Source organism: Asterias amurensis, chromosome 1 (assembly GCF_032118995.1).
Source record: "Asterias amurensis chromosome 1, ASM3211899v1".
Classification (NCBI taxonomy): Eukaryota; Metazoa; Echinodermata; class Asteroidea; order Forcipulatida; family Asteriidae; genus Asterias; species Asterias amurensis.
Window position 1 is genome coordinate 36,563,932 of NC_092648.1, and position 22,717 is coordinate 36,586,648.

Consider the following 22,717-nt stretch of genomic DNA (forward strand, 5'->3'; position numbering starts at 1 on the left):
CCTTACCCTAACGCTTAACCCATTTGTATCATAAGGATAGGGTAATGGTTGGGATAGGGTTAGGGTTGTGGTTTGGGTTAGGGTTAAGGTTGGGGTTAGAGTTTGTGGGTAATAAGGTTTGGGGTTAGGGGTGAGGGATAGGGTTTGGGTTCGAGATTTATGGTATGTATACTCTTGCACAGGAATGATACAAATGGCATTTTATCATGGTAAAAAGTTAGAACATTTTATTGAGTCCAAAGGCTGACCTTAAAGTACATGTTATAATAATAATAATATTGACTAGTTCTTTTAAATCACATTTTTACAATAACCATATCAATGCAATTTACATTATTGCCCTAGTCAGTAAAAATTCCTTTGTAAACAGCCCTGGGCTGCCGTGGCGCTCAAACAAAGGCTTTTTCATACACGGTATCAACCTCTAACCCTCCAGGTGCCAGTTTACACCCCGAGTGAAGGTGGATGGAATTCCTGTATTACAAGACGGGCATAGTCTGATTTAAAATTTATTTTTGCCCTTGAAAAATTTAGTGGGTTGAGTGGTCAAGAGCGTCCAATTCAAGTTCTGGTGGTTAAGTCATCAGAGTGTGGGTTCGAATCCTGGTCATAACATAACCCACTCAATTTTTCAAGGGCAAAAATAAATTTTATATCAGACTACGCCCGTCTTGTAATACAGGAATTCCATCCACCTTTGGTAATTGTCTAAGACCAGTCTTCTCACTTGGTGTATCTGAACATATTTATACATAAATAACAAAAACGTGTCAAACTCCTATGGTCGTCGAAGCTGCAAGAACACACACCCTTGGTGCATAAGTTGTGTGCTTTCAGATGCCTTGAGTTCGAGACCTCAGCTGAGGTCTCAAATTCAATTCAAATATTTTAGTGAGAAATTACCAATTTCTTAAAAAATACGCTACTTCAGAGGGAGCCGTTTTTCACAATGTTTTATACTATCAACAGCTCTCCATTGCTACCAAACATCAAGTAAGTTTTCATGCTAACAATTATTTTGAGTATTACCAATAGTGTCCAGTGCCTTAAAGAGAGCTAGCCTACAGCATGGTGCAGCCTCTTCAGTGGGTATTCTCTGCAGGTAAACATGTAGTACACAAATACCAGTTATGGCATGCTCCAAGTAAGTGGGTCGAGGTCATATTTTTCTTCACTTTTCAATATTTAGGTTAGACTTTACTTGACCTTGTCTGACGAGAATACACAATGAAATTGAGAGCCCCCATTAGCATGGCAGGGAAACTGTTCATGATATTTTAATATCATGAGTGTTCACCATAAGATATCTGAGTTCAAGCTGGTGAGTTGATCAATCAGTCGGTTCAAAGCTTGACCAAGCGAACTAAAGTGTGATCACCACATCACCAGGTAATCGTTTTGCAGACTGACATGGTGTCATGAATTGATCATATGTAACAATTGAACAGAATGCCTAGTCATTACAGGGCCTTATTTCATGGTTCTGCTTACTGCCGAATCTTGCGCTTATACGATCAACACTCTCCACTTGCAGAGCAAGTATCCAATTTCTGGGCTAGCTGTGTAAGCAGAGAATGCCTTTGTAACACGGAGTACACACCTGCACAAGCCGAAGTTCCCTACTAACCGGTGAATGCTTGACGTACATGTAAGTGCCGATTCTTTGCCGTAAGTGCCGATTCTTTACTTGGGGTAAGCAGACCCATGAAACTGAGCCCGGGATGTTTGTAGTATATTTATCTGTCCATCGTTTCAGTTCCTGCTACCTGTGATCCTCAGCTGTGTTGCCCAGACAATTGTCTGCTAAATCACGCTGATCTGTGTAGAAAATTACAAGAAAATTACAATACAGTAAAAATAGATTGATTTCAGTTTCCAAACTGGAAAGACATTGCAATCATCATATCATTTACCTCTACACTCCCTTGTGTAGTTTTTCTAAAACTTTTTGTCTGTGTAATTTTCTTATGCCATTTTTACTTTTATTTGCCCTCGAACAGGCTGGCAAAATTTTTGTATTTTTATTACAATTGATTGATCAATCAAAAAGTCTAGTAGGCCATGTCTGAATTCTCACCTACGTCTACCGCTGAATCGCCCTAGTAACAGTCTAAGCCAGAGCTGTAAGACGTCCATTAGGTCAAGTTACATTCAAGTAAACAGATCCAACTAAAAAGATCATTCTGAAGTTCCCCTCCTACTGTATGACCATTCAATATCATCCACTGTGGTTTTAACCATCTTAACATGAGAGAAGAGACTTGTAATGTTTCCCCTCACTCAATTGAGGACTCTTTCTATTAGAAAACAAGTATTTACAAAACTTAATTTGACATTTCCCTTCCCTAAGCATAAACAAAACAAAAGTCAAAATTTGTCATCACTTAACAATAACTTGTCTTTTCTTGTCACCTCAATCTGATATTTCAGTTATTAATATTAATCTATGGATATTTGCATCAGGGATAAATAATATTATTTTTGGTTTGACCCATTTTGGTTCTTGCCACTTAGATCGTACCATCGAGACTGCCCCGGTAGCTAGGGGGAATAGTCGAAGGTCGAACCCCACCCGAGTCATACACAATACTCTGGAAAGTACCGAGTCTACATTGCTATCACACATCATTCAATGGATTTGGGTAAAACAAAAGTTACTATAACATTAATCTAGTTTACCTTCAAATGATGTCCCGCACCATATACAGTATGTGTGTTGACTACGGAGGTAGCTGGTTATTTGCACAAGCTTCTCTGCTGACTGAAACAAATCAACAATTCATTGGGTTGTTAGTTCAAATTTCAAAACTTTTTAAACTCCCTAGGGAGCATAAAACCCCAAATTACTTTATAATCCCACAGTGTCTCTGACCTCTCAGGTTCAGATTTATACACCTTGGTTAAGAGAACATTGCGCCAATTACTGCGTGAGGGCGCTCTCAATAGTATTTTTATCACTTCCAGGGGTATACTGGGGTGTTCCGGGGGTGTCTGGGGCATACTTGGGGTATTCAGGGCTGTATCTGTCCTCTCAGGTTCAGATTTGTACATCTTGGTTAAGAGAAGCAATGCGCCAATATTTTTTTGACCGCGTTAGGGCGCTCTCAATAGTATTTTTGTCACTTGCGGGGGTTTACGCGATTAGTCCTGCACAGTTCTAATAGGCGTTCTGTCACTTTTGTTGCGCCGTAGTTTGAAGTTGCTTTAGAGTTTGATTAAAACGGCTTCTTTAAATGTCTGGGGTGGTAATGTGTTCCAGTATTTAATAACTGTTTTGTGTATGAATGAATATACCTCCGGAAGTGATTGAGAGCGCCCTCAAGCGGTAAAAAATATTGCCCATTGCCTTTGAAGTGTCTTTCTCTGGGAAACAAATGACATGAGCTGGAATCGAACCCACACTCCGACAGACATCAGAACTTTAGACAGACACACTAGTCCGCTTAGCCACGACACTTAACCTGAGCATTGTCCAAGGCAATTAAATCAGCACAAATCTTTTACTGTAGGCCTGTATTCAGCAGGGTCCATTTTCATAATAGTCATTGTAAAGCATATTTTGCATTATTAGGTACACACAACACGTGACCTAAAACAAACCTTTGTGAATTACTTATGACAAAATATTTTGTACTGAACTAATTTTCTCAAATCCTACCTGATATATGTTTACCTAACCACCATACTTCCAAAGTGAATTGATTCCCAACATGCTTTATCATTATACATGTACTATCAAAACTGCCGTAGGTATCTAAAAAACGCTGTTATTGCCATTCATTTTAAGAGTGTATACCAAACGTATATCTTCCCCAAAAGCTTTCATTCAAAGTATTCAAAACTTTGCTTTTTATCAACGCTTGACTCTGTTTGGTTGACTCTAATTTGCATCTTTTTTACTTGGAAGACTGTAATGTAGTTACATCATTTTCATATAACCTGCGGCATGAGTGTAAAGTTGACAGATATGGCACAAAACAAATGTCCATTAGTATTATAATACACATATTGACTGGCAATGAGGTAACTAGTGTATGTGTATTCCCTGAGGGACTTTGAGTGACCAGAAAAGGGACCTATTTCCTGAGACCGAGGGAAATAGGCCACTCTTCTGGTCACTAACGGGCGCGAGGGGGAATAAACGTACACTAGTTACTGAATTACGCCAGTCAATATGTGTTTTATAACATACCACGGTCTTAAATGTGAAGAAAAAAAAAAAAAAAGATTCTGGAAAAGAAAGAAAGTTGTGTAGATACTGTCATGTCATGTCAAGAGAGGGCACTGTAACCAGGCACTATTTTCAAAGGCTTGTGCCCAGCGAGCACTATTCCTGCAAATCAGGCATGCGCAATCACTAGACTATTTAAGTTCACCCCAAGCGTGTTTCAGCCAACCAGATTACAGAACAAGCAAGAGGTGTGTTTTAGTATTGATTGATCTTAGATGGATTGATTCTTACAGTCAGGTGACTTCCTGGTTCAGGTTCCTCCTCCTCCTCGTCCTCTTCTTCTTCATCTTCTTGGTCTTCTTCTTCCGAATCTTCAGAAGGCTTCTTAGGCCAATACCATGGCTCTACAGGTGCTTCAATCTCCTATTAGAGTCAAGCAGTCCGAGATGAGAGTCTTTGCTTAGAAAACGAGTCAGAAATTTGGGTCCAGAGCCCAATTTCATAGAGCTGGTCAAGCAGAAAATATTGCTTCCCAGGGTGTATCATAACTTGGGTGTGACCCCTGACTATAAACGGCAGCTAACAGTTGTATTGCTTCTAATTAGCACCATTGAACAAACATATGAATTAGAAGGGAGACTGCCAACCTAGATTTAGGTTGCTCAGTTGGTAGAGGGAGCGCTGGCACGTTAATCCAGGGTCATTGGTTCAAGTTCAGCTCCAATAAATTTGACACTGTTCAACACCAATATGTTTTCCTTACAGTCAGTCAGTGTATTACACGATAAATGAATTATTTAGACTTTTCTAAGAAATAAAGAATTGGCTGTTGCAAACTGCCTATTACCAACCAAAGGACAGGTGCTATAAATCCCCAACAAGGCACATCTTACAGCCTGATGCTTCATCCCTAGCAGATTCAAGAAAGACTCTGCTAGGGTCGAAACGTCGGGCCATTTTAACTTTTTAAATTAGACTTTTCTTCCGGACATCTTGCTTTGGCAAAACAACAAAATGGTGTGGCCGCTGAATACTCCAAGTAGGCCAGTCTTCAACTTCTCAACACTAAACACAACTCAACTTATCAACATACCTGAGAGACATCCAAATGTTCACATGCTTTCTGGCTTGTGTACAGGTCTTTCTCTGTCTCCTTGTCAATGAACTTACTGCTCATGCGCTGACGGAAATCCTGCCTGTATTCTACTTCCATTGAAGCTCGTTGTCGCACGGTTTCTAGATATTGACGTTGCCTCGTCTCCTGCTGATCCTTCATTTGGGACTCTCTTCCTAAACCTCCTCTACCTTCCAGAGAGTTGAAGGGGTTGGGGAAACAGATTGTTTAAAAGAACGTGTTACTTTTCCAGAACCAAAGGCAACAGTTTCCAAATGTGAAAACTGATTTGTCAAAATGTAATTATCGTAATTACATACACAGAAAAACAGTTGCAGGTTTGTTGTCATGCCAAGTAAACCTGGTTCATTGCAAATGCCAACCCAATTCAACATCACAAAACTACCCCCTCCCCCCCCCCCCAAAAAAAAAAAAAAAAAAAAAAAAAAAGCTGTGCCAAAACGGAGCTGTGACATCAAATACAGCTTTGATAAAAAAAACATTCAATGCTGAGCAAAAAATGAGCAGCACACCAGTTGCATTAATGTAAACTTTATGGGATTTCGGCCATTGGGCATGTTGGGTACTGCAAAAATGTTTCTTGACAAGTTGATTCACCCCATTCTTATCCTTCGCATGGAAAATATTTCCTTTGTTTTAGCCATAATGACCTTGACATTTAAAGGCAGTGGACACTATTGGTAATTAGTCAAAATAGTTATTAGCATAAAACCCAACTTGGAAGGAGTAATGGGGAGAGGTTGATAGTATAAAATGGTGTGAGAATGAGCTCCCTCTGAAGTGACGCAGTTTTCAAGTAAGAAGTGATTTTCCACGAATTTGATTTTGAGACTTCAGATTTAGAATTTGAGGTAATGAAATCAAGCATCTGAATGCACACAACTTCCTATGACAAGGGTGTTTTTTTCTTTCATTATTATCTCACAACTTGGACGACCAATTGAGCTAAAATGTTCACAGGTTTGTTATTTTATGCATATGTTGAGATACACCAAGTGAGAAGACTGGTCTTTGACAATTACCAGGAGTGTCCAGTGTCTTTAACTAGAGTGTTCAACAATGATAGGCTTCAACAATGATATGCCAAGTCCTTTTCAAATTACTCTGACTTTGCTTGGCAACAGACAGCGCAGGATAGAGTGAGATTGAGAATTTGTGAAGAGGCTTTCCGTGGAATTTTCGGCTAGAACAAAAAAGACGTAAATTTTTTAACCACTTCCATCCATCACATTCTTGTACTGACCTGTTTTAATTTCAACTGGAACGGGCTCCGATCTACCACCACCTGTAGTCCATCCAAAATGAATACAAAGGTTTGATTAACACAACTGCCATAAAATGACCGTTAAACCTGTGGTCTGCAAATCATATTGTTTGTTTCCTCTTTCAATGCTAAGGTTCATGTTTGATCTATTTTATGTAATCTTAAAGCACCATTATTGTTCATGCAAAAGCTTTTTCTTGTAGGGCCTACTCAAAAGGTGTCATAAATCATGGTTTGACCTCATTCCCTCACATTTATGTAAGATCAATGATATTTTGTCGACATTTCAAATTAATCTAGTATGTCAGATTTTTAACAACACTTCTAAGGCCAGATCTTTTTATGTCCACCTTTTAAATTGCGAGGCCAGCGTCGATTTTGCTTATTCTAAGATACATTAATTGATAGAGTTAAAAACAGATTTTTGGCTGCTTTACTGAATATTAAAATCCTTCTTGCAGGCGGAAATTTAGCTCTGACCTTAAGTATGTAGACTGCGTCAAACATGGTATTTTAACAGTTTTGTTTCGTAATCAGTTTGTTGAATGTGATGACCTTGATACTCTCGGTCAGCTACTCATCAGATTGTTCTCACAGTCCCTCTGTTTCATACTTTGTCAAGATGGTTTGGGGTCGTCCGAGAGTGTCAGGGTTATCCTGTTTCTTTATTCACGTGTTTATGTCCCTTATACTGTATATTTGATGGAAATTTTCTAAATCTATTTATCTTCAACATTTATTTGAGGTTTTGAGGAAATAAATAAATGAATATAAAGAGGTTAAAGTAAAGGTCATGTCTGAATATGAATTTTTTTCAATTTATTGTGTACATTTCTAGCCCAAAACTTAACTTGCTGTTTTATGTCATTTCTGTCTTACTGGCAAAAACAAAAACTAATTAAAGAAATGAACAATATTAACAACGTCTGGGCATTTTGTGATCCAAAAATGAATGGCCTTTAGAGGATTTGGGTACATGTACTTTTTGTAACACAAAACACAATGTCCACAGATTTAAATTTGATAGTAGAAAGCATACCTTCAAATATCAGTTGCTGAGGTGCTGTTGTTTTTGAAAAATTAGTAAAACAATGTCATGAAAATACGTTTTCACATGCTAAAATAATTTTCATCTTATGTTCTACGAGATTAACATTATTTTCATGACATTTTTTTACTCATTTCTCAAAAACTACAGCACCTCAGCAAGTACTATTTTCAGGGAAGCTTTCTAATATCAGTATTTGTTTATTTATGTATTGCTTTTAATTTTCCTGTAATTCTTACATATTTACTTATTTTTTATATCGTAATTTTTTTATGTTTTTTTTTATATTATATTTTGTTATTATGTGATTTTTATGTTTACTTTTTAATATGTTTATTTGTTTGCAGGGCCCAAATGGAAAACATCTTTTTTTTACTGATTAAGCTTACCCTGGGAAAATAAATAAACAAATAAATCTTCAAATTGTGTAAATTTAGTGTAAATCTGTGGACATTGGTTTTTTTTGTCCTACAAGAAGTACTCTCCAGTAAGGACCTATAAGGGACCTATCATCATCACATCTTACCCTAATCCCTACTCTCCAGTCAGAACCTATAAGGGACCTATCATCATCACATCTTACCCTAATCCCTACACAATGGTTACCTTTTTTGCCTAGACCCATGCCGCTCTTGTACCCCATCTTCTCCAGCATAGCGAACCCCTTGTTGTCACTAGTCAGTGCATTACTCAGACCCTTCAGCCGGTGTTCCTGCTCACGCTCTTTGATCGGCTTGAACTTAGTGCGGTGTTGCTCATTGATTGCCTTGTGTTGAGCGTCTTTCTTGTTTTTCTTGACGTGCTTTCCCCATGCGAGGCCACGATCGGTCGATTTACTGCTACTGAAAAAATTACATTTTATTAGTTTGAGTAAGATTGACGACAGGCTCAAAATTAACAAATGTGTTCGGATACACTAATGTTAAAGCTACTGTTAGTGAAGATTTTTAATAGTTGCCAGTACGAGTATGTGATTTTGTTGTTTAACAGCTTACAATATTGTCTTTTGGGGTCCAGAGAGCCCGTATCTGTCTGATTTGAAGTGAGAAGGGTTGTGTCGTTTGTTTGTTTGTTTGTTTGTTTGTTGGGGATGTTTGTTTGTTTGTTTGTTTGTTTGTTTGTTTGTTTGTTTGTTTGTTTGTTTGGGATGTTTGTTTGTTTGTTTGTTTGTTTGTTTGTTTGTTTGTTTGTTTGTTTGTTTGTTTGTTAGTTTGTCTGTCTCTCTGTTTGTTTGTGTGTTTGTTTGCTTGTTTGCTTGTTTGCATGTTTGCATGTTTGCATGTCTGTCTGTCTGTCTGTCTGTCTGTCTGTCTGTCTGTCTGTCTGTCTGTCTGTCTGTCTGTCTGTCTGTCTGTCTGTCTGTCTGTCTGTCTGTCTGTCTGTCTGTCTGTCTGTCTGTCTGTCTGTCTGTCTGTCTGTCTGTCTGTCTGTCTGTCTGTCTGTCTGTCTGTCTGTCTGTCTGTCTGTCTGTCTGTCTGTCTGTCTGTCTGACTGTCTGTCTGTCTGTCTGTCTGTCTGTCTGTCTGTCTGTCTGTCTGTCTGTCTGTCTGTCTGTCTGTCTGTCTGTCTGTCTGTCTGTCTGTCTGTCTGTCTGTCTGTCTGTCTGTCTGTCTGTCTGTCTGTCTGTCTGTCTGTCTGTCTGTCTGTCTGTCTGTCTGTCTGTCTGTCTGTCTGTCTGTCTGTCTGTCTGTCTGTCTGTCTGTCTGTCTGTCTGTCTGTCTGTCTGTCTGTCTGTCTGTCTGTCTGTCTGTCTGTCTGTCTGTCTGTCTGTCTGTCTGTCTGTCTGTCTGTCTGTCTGTCTGTCTGTCTGTCTGTCTGTCTGTCTGTCTGTCTGTCTGTCTGTCTGTCTGTCTGTCTGTCTGTCTGTCTGTCTGTCTGTCTGTCTGTCTGTCTGTCTGTCTGTCTGTCTGTCTGTCTGTCTGTCTGTCTGTCTGTCTGTCTGTCTGTCTGTCTGTCTGTCTGTCTGTCTGTCTGTCTGTCTGTCTGTCTGTCTGTCTGTCTGTCTGTCTGTCTGTCTGTCTGTCTGTCTGTCTGTCTGTCTGTCTGTCTGTCTGTCTGTCTGTCTCTGTCTGTCTGTCTGTCTGTCTGTCTGTCTGTCTGTCTGTCTGTCTGTCTGTCTGTTTGTCTTGTTTGTTTTTGTTGTTGTTAAGATGATCTTCCTGTGAAGAGAACTCAGCAAACTCCTTTGAGGGGACATAAACACCAAGCTGGCAACAGCCAATCTCTCTCATAAAAACATTGGTTTAACGTCTATGATTATGAATTGCACAAATCAAGAAGTTGTGATTCAGTAACTAGTTGACAATACTTATTCTAGTAATCTACTGTTCAACCCCCCCCCCCCCCCCACCCCAAGGCAATTTGCCTATTATTCACGCCTACTGACAAATGAGTAGGATGGTGTTAGTGTGCAATTTCATTAGTGATCAATGAATAACAATAGACACATCAATGAATAACAATAGACACATCAATGAATAACAATAGACACATCATTTCATAGCAATTTGTTTATTTGAAGAAGCAAGATGCACAATGAAAATGCAATTATGTAAAATATTAAGAGGGGGCAGTTCATGTAAATATTTGACTTTTTGTGTCCATGGTCTAGTAATCTACTGTTCAACACCCCCAAAGGCAATTTGCCTATTATTCACGCCTACTGACAATTGAGTAGGATGGTGTTAGTGTGCGATTTCATTAGTGATCAATGAATAACAATAGACACATCAATGAATAACAATAGACACATCAATGAATAACAATAGACGAATCAATGAATAACAATAGACACATCAATGAATAACAATAGACACATCAATGAATAACAATAGACACATCAATGAATAACAATAGACACATCATTTCATAGCAATTTGTTTATTTGAAGAAGCAACATGCACAATGAAAATGCAATTATGTAAAATATTAAAAAATTAATTTCTTTCAAACTTTGTGGGTGGAAGGGCTTTGGGGTGTGAGTAAACAAAATTGCATTTTCAATTCACAATATAGGCCTATGATTACAGCTCATTTTGTTTTTTAGCTATTTCAGGCTGATTTGGGGGTCTGAAAAACTGTTTTTTTTGGCTCACATGTACATGTACAACTCCACCCCACCAAAACGCAAAATTATTTCAAAAAACTTTCATATCACTACAAAGTATTATCCGTGGCCTTTATTGCTTTAAAGTTTAAATTTCACCCTCGTGCTTAATTGGATCATGCATTAGAGTATGTTTTCAGGTTGCAAAATCAACATTTTAACCCTATTTTTGGACCCCAAAATATAAACTCTCCGTTTCAGTTGTAATTTGGGCCAACACTGGTCTTTTCATATCTGGTGAGAAAAACTTGGGCAATTGTATCCTGACTTTTTTCCCAAAAACGTAAAAATGGAAATTTAAAACAACAAGGACCTAAGCTCCCTCACCAATTCTTTTTAAAAGTCCAGACGAGCAACGTGTTATTTATTTTTACTTGATCTAATATAATTCATTACACTGAAGAACAAAGCGTTGCATCAATTGAACCAGGTTTTGTAGTTTTCAATTGCATTTCCTGGCTTAAACAAACAACTTTATAGGCTAATACGGAATAAAATAGATGATCTTGGCCATCTCCGTCTTTTTTCTTCTGCTTTTTCTTTTCTTGATACTATACATTGTTTACATTTGTTTTAAAATAAAAACTGAATTTTGATTTCCAGTTATTTCTTTTGTCTACACCCACCCACAGTTTCAAGAATTTGAATTGTTTTGGTTAATAATGTTTTTTAATTGGCCCCAGTATGGGCAAACACTATGCAATATTCAGTACAGTCAAAACATCATTATACACAGTGAATCTTTCAGAAGTCAAGTGTGTCTAGAAATTGTTTTATAAGTTCTCAATGACCTACATGGGGTATACTTTTAATTTTGACTGAAACAAAATCGTTTCGCCACGCATTATTTGTCCTCTGAAGTTAAAAGTTAACTTGTTTTAAGCAATAACTATTTAAAAATTAGTAAAATTTGCAGTTAATCTTCTAAAAATGACAGTAGGTGAATTTTAAACAAATTGGCCTTAAAACATTCTATGTGAAGACTCTGTAAATATTTGTACAATTTGTTTGTTTGTTTGTTTACAAACATTCCAATCTGTCTACAAGATACAGAGCTACCTAAGCCCCATTTTGTACATTTAGCCTAAATCCTCAATCTTTATACAATCCCAAAAGAATCAGCACTAGTTAATACTATTCTGTGTAATACCTTAGCTGGAAATTAATAACGCCATTTAACTGTAAATTATCCACACATTCATGGCATTTCAGCTCCAGGGATTATAGAACAACAGTTAGCAAGCCCACTGAGAAGTAGTTTCTCTTTTATAATTTACTCAAGAAACTAAAAAGTATATCTTTGTAAACTAATTCAGAAGTTTTTGTTAAATAAATTCATATAATAGGTACAATCATGTGTGCACATATGAGCTTTAGAGCCACAAGTACCCCAAATCCCAAGTGTGCGACCAGTTGCAGCAAGTTTCATGCATTGAATTTTAAAACAAGACCCATAGCGCCTGGAGTTTTATGCATTCAAAGCATTAAAGGCAGTGGACACTATTGGTAATTACTCAAAATAATTTTAAGCATAAAACCTTACTTGGTAACGAGTAATGTGGAGATAATGTGTTGATAGTATAAAACATTGTGAGAAAAAGCTCCCTCTGAAGTGGAGTATTTTTTGAGAAAGAAGTAATTTTCCACGAATTTCATTTCGAGACCTCAGATTTAGAATTTGAGGTCTCGAAATCAAGCATCTGAAAGCACACAACTTCGTGTGTCAAGGGTGTTTTTTCTTTCTTTATTATCTCACATTTCGATGACCGATTGAGCTCAAGTTTTCACAGGTTTGTTATTTTATGCATATGTTGAGATACAGCAAGTAAGAAGGCTGGTCTTTGACAATTACCAATAGTGTCTAGCGTCTTTAAGTTCTCTTTTTTTTTCAATTGGTTGTTTGATTTTCACTCCAAGTCTGGCATGTCTTTCACCAGTCCCACTGTTGTATATTTACAGATTTTGTTGTAAAATAGATGAATAAATCAACCCTTCCCGCCTGAGCAGATCAAGGTGCAAAGAAACTTGCCATGCACACAATGTCTGAGCCTGTGATTATCAGCAAACTACAGCCATACTCTTGAAGCCAGACACTTTGAAATGAGTACTTTGACCTTCGGATGGGATGGGACATTTATAAGGCTGTGGTCGTGTGTTGCGGTATAACCATAGAGCTATATATATAGCTCTATGGGTATAACCCAGTGCACTTATCGATAAGAAAAGGGGTTCGTCCCGATGTTCCTGGTCTGACTGGCAGCATATTGCGCCACAACACCTTGTAAACTATTACATGGTGCTATGTTAAAGGAGTAGGCCTCATAAATTCAAACGTAGTCCAACATACCTTGCAGGAAAACACTGAACATAATATAACTAGATGTTAAATTTGCATCGGAATATTTAAAGAATATTAATTCAGGTTTTTGTGCATTATGTTAAATCACCGAGAGCATCTCTGAGTGATGGATTATATGCGCGCTCTAAAATTAACAAGAAAACAACAGGAATCTGTTGTTGAATCGAAAACATTTAGTTAAATATTCCTTCAGAAAAATTTGAAAATCGTTATCATCATGGTTACAATCTCCAGCTGAATATGAAAAAAACTTTTAAAGGAACTGGTAGTGAGTAGCGAAATTGACCTGACAACAATGGGTCTTAGTACGTTACATTTTAGTTTGATATTATATGAGCTCTAGACAGTTGGGTATTTGTCCAGGATGTGTCTAACGAAGCAGAGACACATCATCATGGTGATGTCTGTGAGCATGCAGCGCACAGGCGTTGCTCATCGTGGCTACAATATGTTTGTTTTGTTTGTTTCCATTGTTGGGCATGTTGAGTGGCTTGATGAAGCTGGTTGAATCCAATACCGACCATCCTGCAGGTCATCAGAGAGCTGCTGGTAGTAGGTTTGCATTGTGTGCCCCACCTCTTTGATAGGGTTTAACTGTAGGTTGAGTGTTCCTGTCCTGGAGTATTGAGAGAGGAGTGTCACGCCTTGTTGCATGTCCAATCAGTTGTCTTGTGTAGTGTTGTTGATGCTGGTGTGATTGCTTCGATGATGAAGTTCAGCATTGGTGATTCCTTCAGGGTATTTAATATTGAGTGCATATTGTTGCAAAGCTGGATGGGACGCGTCTTAGAAATGGTTCTCTCAAGCATTTCTGTAAGTGTCCAAGCTGGCCCCACTGTAGAAGAAGCCAGAGTGTCCTTGTAAAGCCCGAGAGACACAAGGTGCAGTCCTTTGACTGCTGTACCTTCATCAATGCGCATTTTATCCATGAGTAGTAGAAGGACCACATCTGGCTTTACGGGGGCGCTCACAGATGATGAAAAACTGATCGTAGTTCCAGCTATCACCCCAGAAGCCTAGAATGCCTGGTTGATTCTTGTAATTACGGGTTATCATGAACGCATAATCCTGGTCCCCTCCTTTTTTATAACCATCTGGTTGGTTTGGCTCCCATTTACGATATTCAGTCAGGTGCTTATCACCCTCGTAACATTTCCAATCGCCTTCAACTTCTGCTTCATTGCAATTGATCCAAGCACCAAAGAGGTCTCCATGTTGCTGAAACGAATTGAATATGAATTTATTCTCCCAATCTGAGCTTGGGACCATTACAGATGCGTTGTTGCGATCACACTGCATCACGGCATTGGCCCAGTTACCTTCCATGGATCCATCCAGACCCAAGTAGCAAGACTCAGCATAAGGCACCCATCCATTAGGGCACCCTCTTGCAGCAAAGACATCCCTGGTTACCATGTTGAAGACAGACAAACTAACAAAAAAGATTTGATAACCTGCGAAAATCATTTCATACAAACCAAATTTCGAACTAGTAGTTTAGTACTACAGAGCTTTATAAACTGCTGTCTGTTCATTGTTAAGTTGTTAACACAAATAGAGAAGGCTACAAAATTATTGATTTTATCTGTCATCCATTAGCGTCAATTTCCATAATTCAAAAGTTCTGGCAGGCATAAATATAAAAACAAGGTCGTGGTTAACTATGATGTATCCTCAACTAGAACACTTAAAATATTACACTGAAGAGTACCAATCAGCCTTCCAACGCAACCATTGTCAATTGTTAATGCTAATTGTCAATACGAAAAGGTTGCCATGGTTTGCTTTCAAACATCAGCCACTCTGTTGATGTCCCTGTATTGGTATACTGCTACGTATGTCTGACATAGTATGCATGTAATTAAAGACACTGGCCACTATTGGTAATTGTCAAAGACCAATGTTCTCACTAGTTGTATCTCAACATATGCATAAAATAACAAACCTGTGAAAATTTGAGCTCAATCGGTCGTCGAAGTTGCGAGATAATAATGAAAGAGAAACACCCTTGTCACACGAAGTTGTGTGCGTTTATGAGATGCTTGATTTCGAGACCTCAGATTCTAAATCTGAGGTCTCGAAATCAAATTCGTTGAAAACTACTTCTTTCTCGAAAACTATGTCACTTCAGAAGGGACCCGTTTCTCTCAATGTTTTTAACCTCTCCCAAATACTCGTCACCAAGTAAAGTTTTATGCTAATAATTAATTTGAGTAATCACCAATAGTGTCCACTGCCTTTAATTATTTTAGAACCTTCAAACCAAATAATCATTGTGACTGCATCTAAATAGAGTTTCATTTGCATTGAACTGTTCAGCCATCTTGAATTCCTACAATGCATTTTTCTTCTCACATAAAAATAATTTTAGACTCCCTTTTCTTAAACTTAATAAAAACGTTGAGTATAGTGTGAATGGATGTTTGAAGTTAGTTTGAAAAGTGAATTAATGCAACTTGGCAATGCGTTATTCATAGCTTTATACATAAATTTACCCAAATTTAGTTGGTAAAGGTCAATAATTTGTAGTAATCTAAGATTACAAAATAATGGAGCCGTATGGTCACGGGCACCAGCATTAGAAATAATACGAACAGCTCGCTTTTGCAAGGTGAGAAGTCTACTGTTTTGTGTTAAGGAACCACCCCAAGTAAGAATGGAATAATTTAAATACGGAAGAACCAAAGAGTTATACAGGGTCAGCAAAATAAACCCAGGAACGAATTTTCTTAGACGGTTAATTATACCAATATTTTAAGCTACTTTATTGTTAACGTCTCTTAAGTGATTCTTCCAGGATAAATTCTCATCACTTTCTACATCAATAAACTTGGTATGTGTCACTTGTTTGAGCACTACACCATCCAAAACTAGGGGTACAGATTGAATATATCTACGTTGAGCTTGACAGAATATAATATAATTGGATTTTAGTCAATTAAGACAAAGTTTGTTTGCTTTAAGCCATTTACTTATTTTTGCGGCTTCAATATTTAAAATAATCACAGCTGCATCAACGCATCTGTGGCTAAGAACTAAACTTGTGTCATCAGCAAAAAGACAAAATGATATAATATCGGATGTGTTACAGATGTCATTAATATAAAGAATGAATATCAAAGGTCCTAAAACAGAGCCTTGGAGCACTCCACAGATGATATTTTGTTTTGTTGAAATTGTAGAATTATATGAAACAACTTGTGTTCTGTTAGATAAATAACTTCAAACCACTCCAACGCTATTCCGCGGACTCAATAATGTTCTAATTTATGTAATAAAATGTCATGGTTAACAGTGTCGAAGGCCTTAGACAGGTCTAGAAATATGCCAATAGAAAAGTTTTTGTCTTCAAAGCCATTAAGCAATTTATTTATTACAAAAGATGTCGCTAACTCCGTAGAACGCTTTTCTCTGAAATCAAATTGTGATTCAGAGAGGAGGTTATGCTGAGATATAAAGCCCATTAGCCTTGTATAGATGAGTTTTTCAAAGGTCTTTGAGAATGTCGAAAGAACTGATATCGGTCTATAATTGCCAATGAGATTTTTATCACCACCTTTATGGATAGGGGTAACTTTAGCTTTTTTCAGACCATCTGGAAAAACTCCCGAAGTTAAAGACATATTGAAGATCTTTGCAAGTGGTTTTGCCAATGAGTACCTAGCTTCTTTAATACCAACTAGCGGGATGCCGCGCTTCGCGCGGCACCCCGCTAGATGAGGAGGATTCTAGTATACAAATGTTGTAAAAGGTAATGTGGGGGCCAGGGAGGTATTCTTACAGGTAATAATCATTTCGTAGGATTTGATTAGAAATTGTATTTATAATCGGTATGGAAAATTGGTGTCCGTTTCTGGAATTGAGCTTTAATATTGGGGATGGGTATACTTGGCAATGATGGTACTGGGCATGATATGTAGGGTATTTCGTAATATTTTAGTGTTGATCGAGCGGGCCAACGCATTATCCGTAATGTGGATTATGTTTCGCCTCATTTACGCATTGTTTTGATTCAATCGGCTTTTGTCATTGTGTCAATTTTATCCACTGCATTGAGTATTTCCCAGCTAAGATGACTGTAAGGGTAATAATGCTTAGTCGACTAAAAATATAGCACGTACACTGCTCCAATGACACACTTATTTCATTGTGTTGAGCACATTTGGTATAATTCAGTTCCACGGATTTGAGTGGTCTAAGTCTGGTCTCCCCCCTCAACAATAATCACCGCTGCTAATAGCAGAGGAGAAATCCGACTAAAAAGGCTTGTATGAAAGTGGTACCCTCTTTTAAAACAAACTCATAATCACAGCCACTAATAGCCGTGGAGTTTATCTGACTGAAAAGGAAGCTTCGAAGAAGTTCTGGTATACAGCAGGTTAAAAAAACCGCGCCAGTTGGTATGGACTTTATTGACAAAGTCAATTTCTGCAAATTGTATTGAAAATAAATATATTTAATGATTGGTTGCTATAACTGTTGAATGATTTTTGCTTTGTTTCTAGTGACGTATACATGATTTTAGAATCTAAGGCCCCATTCATCGTGATTTATTGAGCGTACGTCCAACGACGCAAACAAAGCTGTCTGAGCACCAAATAAAGCGAGTTTTCGGAACATGCTGTGCAACATCTAATCTACTGTTTTTACCACCGCTTTTGGGGGTAACAGAGCGTCTGCCTCATTAATTTTTAGTTTATTGTCATATCAATTAATTCTCATGTAAACTTTCTGGTCAACATCCGCCGGGGCGCGCACCCCGCGTGACGAAGTCCCCTGATAAAACATCAAATTTTATAATATGTTATCATAATTATCTGTGGAACCCTAAACAAACTAAAATAATAGAAACGGTAATTTTATGGGTCTTTAATAACTACTCCTACATTCTCTCACTTAATTCACTTTCAGAAAACATTTGCCTAGTTATTTTGAGGGTTTGTATGACAGCTACCCCTTACATCCTCTCACTTAACTCACTTTCAGAAACATTTGCGTTGTTATTTTAAGGGTTTGTAGGCCAGTTTGGTTAATTTTGTATGGAGAAATTCGTAAAAAGTACCCGATTCAGCTGCACATGAGGGCTCTTTCGAACACAAAACCCGACGGCCGATTGCTTTACCCTCTAGTCCCTGCACCGCCCGAGTTTTGCTGAAAACTAATACTTCAAGATTCTTGCAGTTAATTACTGGAATCGTAGTTCAAATTTTAAAAGATAGCCACAGCTTAATTTTTATGCACAATTTGAACCTTGATATTTGTATAAAAGTACAAGTTTGCATGAGAACAATACATGTCTCTCGTTTAACGGCTACGGTAATTTTTATGGTGAATATTTGTTCACGACACAGCGGACATATTGCGCAAACTAGACAAAATAACTTTCCCGCCACAAGTTCTGATAACTAGCATTGATGTTGTTTCCATGTATACAAACGTTCGCCAAACAGAGGCAATCGATAGCGTTTGAATTGCTTTAAACCGAAACCAAACCCCGTATTCAATCACAAAACCACCCTCCGATTATATCCGTAGACTCTTGGAACTGATCATAGGAAGAAACTGCTTCCAATTCGGTAACAATTACTACCTACAAAAAATCGGATGTGCCATGGGCTCAACTGCCAGCCCAGAAATTTGTGATATCACACTACACGATCTGGAAAAACAAATCCTTGAAAAAGCTGACCACATCCTCACTTGGTAGCTATAGAGATGACATACTTGTCCTCTCCGATAGCACTCTTGAAAACTTCAAGAGCCTTATTCATACTATGAATCAAATACACCCAACCCTCAAATTTACATTCGAGGCATCCGATACTTCCATCAACTATCTTGACTTAACAATCTTCAAAGGTACGAGATTAAATGAAACTGGTATTTTAGACACAAAGGTCTATACCAAACCCACTGAAACCTACCAATACCTACACAAAACATCATCACACCCCCCACATGTGTTCAAAGCATTCGTATACGGAGAAACACTTCGTTATGCTCGAAACACAAACAACAAAGATGATTTCTTACTCAAAGTCAACAATTTTTCCGAAAAATTAACCACAAGAGGTTACAAAGCTTCGGAAATCGCCACAATCACTGGGAAAGTATCATACAATGAACGGTCAAACCTGATTCATAAACAACCAAATGAACAAAAAAGCAAAACCCCACTTGTCCTAAGTACGACATACAACCCACACATCAACCATGGTGATTTAAACCAAGCAATCAAAAAAGCATTTATCCTATAACTAGTTTAAAAAAAAATATATATGACGTTTCTTTGGTAACATTCTACTACACCAAAATATGTAAAGTCACTGAAGTGAAACTAATTACAAAATTTGTGATTTTTTGTTAAATTTTTTTTTTAAAGGGTCTCTATAACTTTTGTAGGACAAAAAACACAATGTCCACAGATTTACACTAAACTTACATAGTTTGAAGATAATGATAGTAGAAAGCTTCCCTGAAAATACTACGTGCTGAGGTGTTGTAGTTTTTGGGAAATAAGTAAAACAATGTCATGAAAATAATTTTTGTCTCATGAGACGAAAAATTATTTTAATCATTTACAAACGTATTTCCATGACATTGTTTTACTAATTTTTGAAAAACTACAGCACCTCAGTAAGTAAGATTTTAAGGGAAGCTTTCCACTATCATTTACTTCAAACCCTGTAAGTTTAATGTAAGTATATGGACATTTTGAAAAAGTAACCAAATCCTTTAAACTCTATACTTTCATATGACCTGGATAAAGTTAAAATAAATTATATTATACTTTCAGCATAATTCTTGAACAGCTTTAGGTGAGTATAAATCAGATTCTTTTTCATAACTAGATTATTGATTTATTGATTTTTATGGATACCAAAATGTATCAAAATCAGTATTCTAAGTAAAGATCTTGAAAATATAGACCTTATAAGCTTTAAAGTTTAATTTGACACCTTATTTGTTTTTGTTATGTCATGTCCACTTTGGTGTGGAATTGCCCTAAAGACCTGCTTGAACGAAAATGTAAAGTCAGGAACTTTGCTGAATTTCTTCATTTCAAATGTTTTCAATGAATAAGGAAATCGAGTCATATGATTAAATTTACAAATAGATTTTAATTGTGTAAAAAAAAATCATTTTGAATACCCTATATCCAGCGCTTTTATGAGATATTTGCGAAAAGCTCCGTTACGTAATCACTCTCAAAACATCATAGTTGGGAGCTCCAATTTGTAAAGCCGCTTTGTTGCAGCGTGAAGGTATAAAGTAAACTCCCACAAATGACGTCAAAGCATTGTCCTTTGACGCCGCCGTCAACGGCAGAAGTTTTTTTAGTTTTTCAAAACATTTAGGTTGGGGCCTGATTTTTTAATCAATAATTACGAAAAACTCAGTGTACATATCAAAATTACATTAAAGTGGTGAACAAGTGCATTATAAACAAGTTAAAATACCATTTCCGTTAAAAACATTCCGCCCAAGTATCCGGTTAATATTAACAATAATAAACTACAGCATTTATAAGGCGCACTTTACTGAAAAAAGAAATGTTCAAAGGCACCGGTCAAGTTTTGTCAAGATGTTGGAAAGCAAGCAAGAACAAGTGTGTTGTGAGTTTCTGTTGGAAGAGAGTGATGCTGTGTATTTGTCTGAGGTATTCCGGAAGTGAGTTCCAGAGTCTTGTAGCTATTTTGGAGTAAGCCCTGTCCCCATAACCGGCCAGGCGAGTTCGAGGAACATGGAGCGTATTGCTGATAGATCTTCTAAGGTGTGATAAACCATTATTAAAGAGCATACAAATTCAAAAGAACGTTAAAAAAAACATGGTGAACATTAAAAAAAAAACAGGTTTTTTAATTTTATTCTGACCCAAGATAATACTTAGAAAATGTCACAAAATGTTGTAGCGACCATCAACACAGGAAAAAGATTTGGAGACGGCACAATTTTTTTATTTGAATTTGATGCCAATTTTCTTTACTTTTTAAAGACACTGGACACTATTGGTAATTGTCAAAGACCAAAAGTCTCCTCAATTGGTGTATCTAAACAGTATGCATAAAATAACAAACCTGTGAAATTTTAACTCAGTTGGTTGTTGAAGTTGTGAGAGAATAATGAAAGAAAAAATACCCTTGTCGCACAAGTTGTGTGCTTTCACTCAGATGCCTTGAGTTCGAGACTTTAGCTGAGGTTAGACCCAGTAACTGGGTTGCTGTACTCCCTTTTTTGAAATTTTGTCATTATCGGGCGTACGACCGATAATGTCAAGATTTTGAAAAAAGGAGTACAGCGCCCCAGTTACTGGGTCTAAGTAGCCCACCTTGTTGAGCTGTCAATGGCTCCGCTTTTAACATCAGTCTCATTACTGTCGCCATTAGTTTACAGTGATGAGACCGATGTTAAAAGCGGAGCCATGAACAGCTCAACAAGGTGGGTTAGGGGCTCAGCTGAGGTCTCTAATTCAATTCAAATATTATTTTTGATAACTTTCCGTATGACACCGCCACTTTTTCACTCATTTTTACAAAAAGTGATATCTTATTGAGGTAAATTAGATACTATATTGAATTGAATGAAAAAGTAGTGGTGCCAATAGCCATATAATACAGAAATTATTTCCTTAACTTTCCCATTCCGCATGGCGCCATCACTTTTTCACTCGTTTCTACAAACTGACAAAAAGGGATATCTCATTGTTACTGTAGAGGAGCAGTCTGCATTTAATTTAATGCTACACATTGATTTTTTGAGTAGGAATTGAAGATTGTTTTTTTGGGGGGTAAATTTGTAGAATGGTACGACTGGTACTGGGAAAAGTTTCCGTATGGCGCCACCACTTTTTCATTCGATATGAAATAATTATTAATATAGTATCTAATTTACCTCAATGAGATATCTCTTTTTGTAAAAAATGTTTGAATAAGTGGTGGCGCCATACGGAAAGTTATCCTAAGTATCTAACTTACAATCATTAATCAATAGCAACAGGCTCTAGAGAGTCTAGCCCCACTTGTGTTTTTGTGTAGTCAAGGATAACTGAATCCTTTCAGCTATCCTTGGCCACACAAGACAAGTGGGGCTATGCCTATCTATAGTCTAATTAATGTTAAATACTGGTGAACTCCGACCTTCCTGAATGAGGGCTCTAGTCCAGCAGTCTGCTTATATAAATTTTTTAATGGCAATGCATTAAATAATGGCTTACCTTTCAACAAGAAAAGCGTCGGACATGTAGTCATCTTCGTCGTCTGCCATTTTTGTAAACTGTTTACGTTCGAAGTCTAGCGCCCTCAAGTGTTTAAACAGAAAACGGGAATTCCCCAAACAACAAACCAACGACGGTGTATTGGGCATTCCCCAGCGGCCACTCTATAGTATATGCAAGGCGCTGGGGACGAGCGAACATTTTTAGTCTGTTCATGGAGGATGAAATAGATCCATCTTCCTCCATGGTTTGTTACAATACAAAGCAATAGCCAGACGGACAGTCAAGATTTAAAACCACCATTCTAAGTTTTGTTATAATCTTTTTATTTATAGATCATATGAAACTGTTTAAGCTTTAAAGTTTTAACATTATAAACAACTTACTCCCCAGAAAGTTTATAATTAAAAAAGAATTAAA

At 37.4% G+C, this 22,717-nt stretch overlaps 1 protein-coding gene across 2 annotated transcripts; it reads right to left on the reverse strand.

Moving 5' to 3' along the window:
• Positions 1-199: 199 nt before the first annotated feature.
• Positions 200-22,448, reverse strand: LOC139938638 (G patch domain-containing protein 11-like). 2 transcript variants are annotated; one of them, XM_071934247.1, is made up of 7 exons: positions 22,298-22,448; positions 8,225-8,457; positions 6,550-6,591; positions 5,265-5,476; positions 4,463-4,594; positions 2,680-2,761; positions 200-1,818 (listed from the first exon to the last, which is right to left on the reverse strand). In XM_071934247.1, the coding sequence occupies exons 1-7, from the start codon at positions 22,444-22,446 to the stop codon at positions 1,763-1,765; spliced, it is 906 nt and encodes a 301-aa protein (XP_071790348.1). In that variant the 5' UTR covers positions 22,447-22,448; the 3' UTR covers positions 200-1,762. The 2 variants fall into 2 exon arrangements, with proteins under 2 accessions (XP_071790348.1, XP_071790340.1); XM_071934239.1 differs by having other exon boundaries at positions 8,225-8,460.
• Between the last annotated feature and the right edge of the window lie 269 nt (positions 22,449-22,717).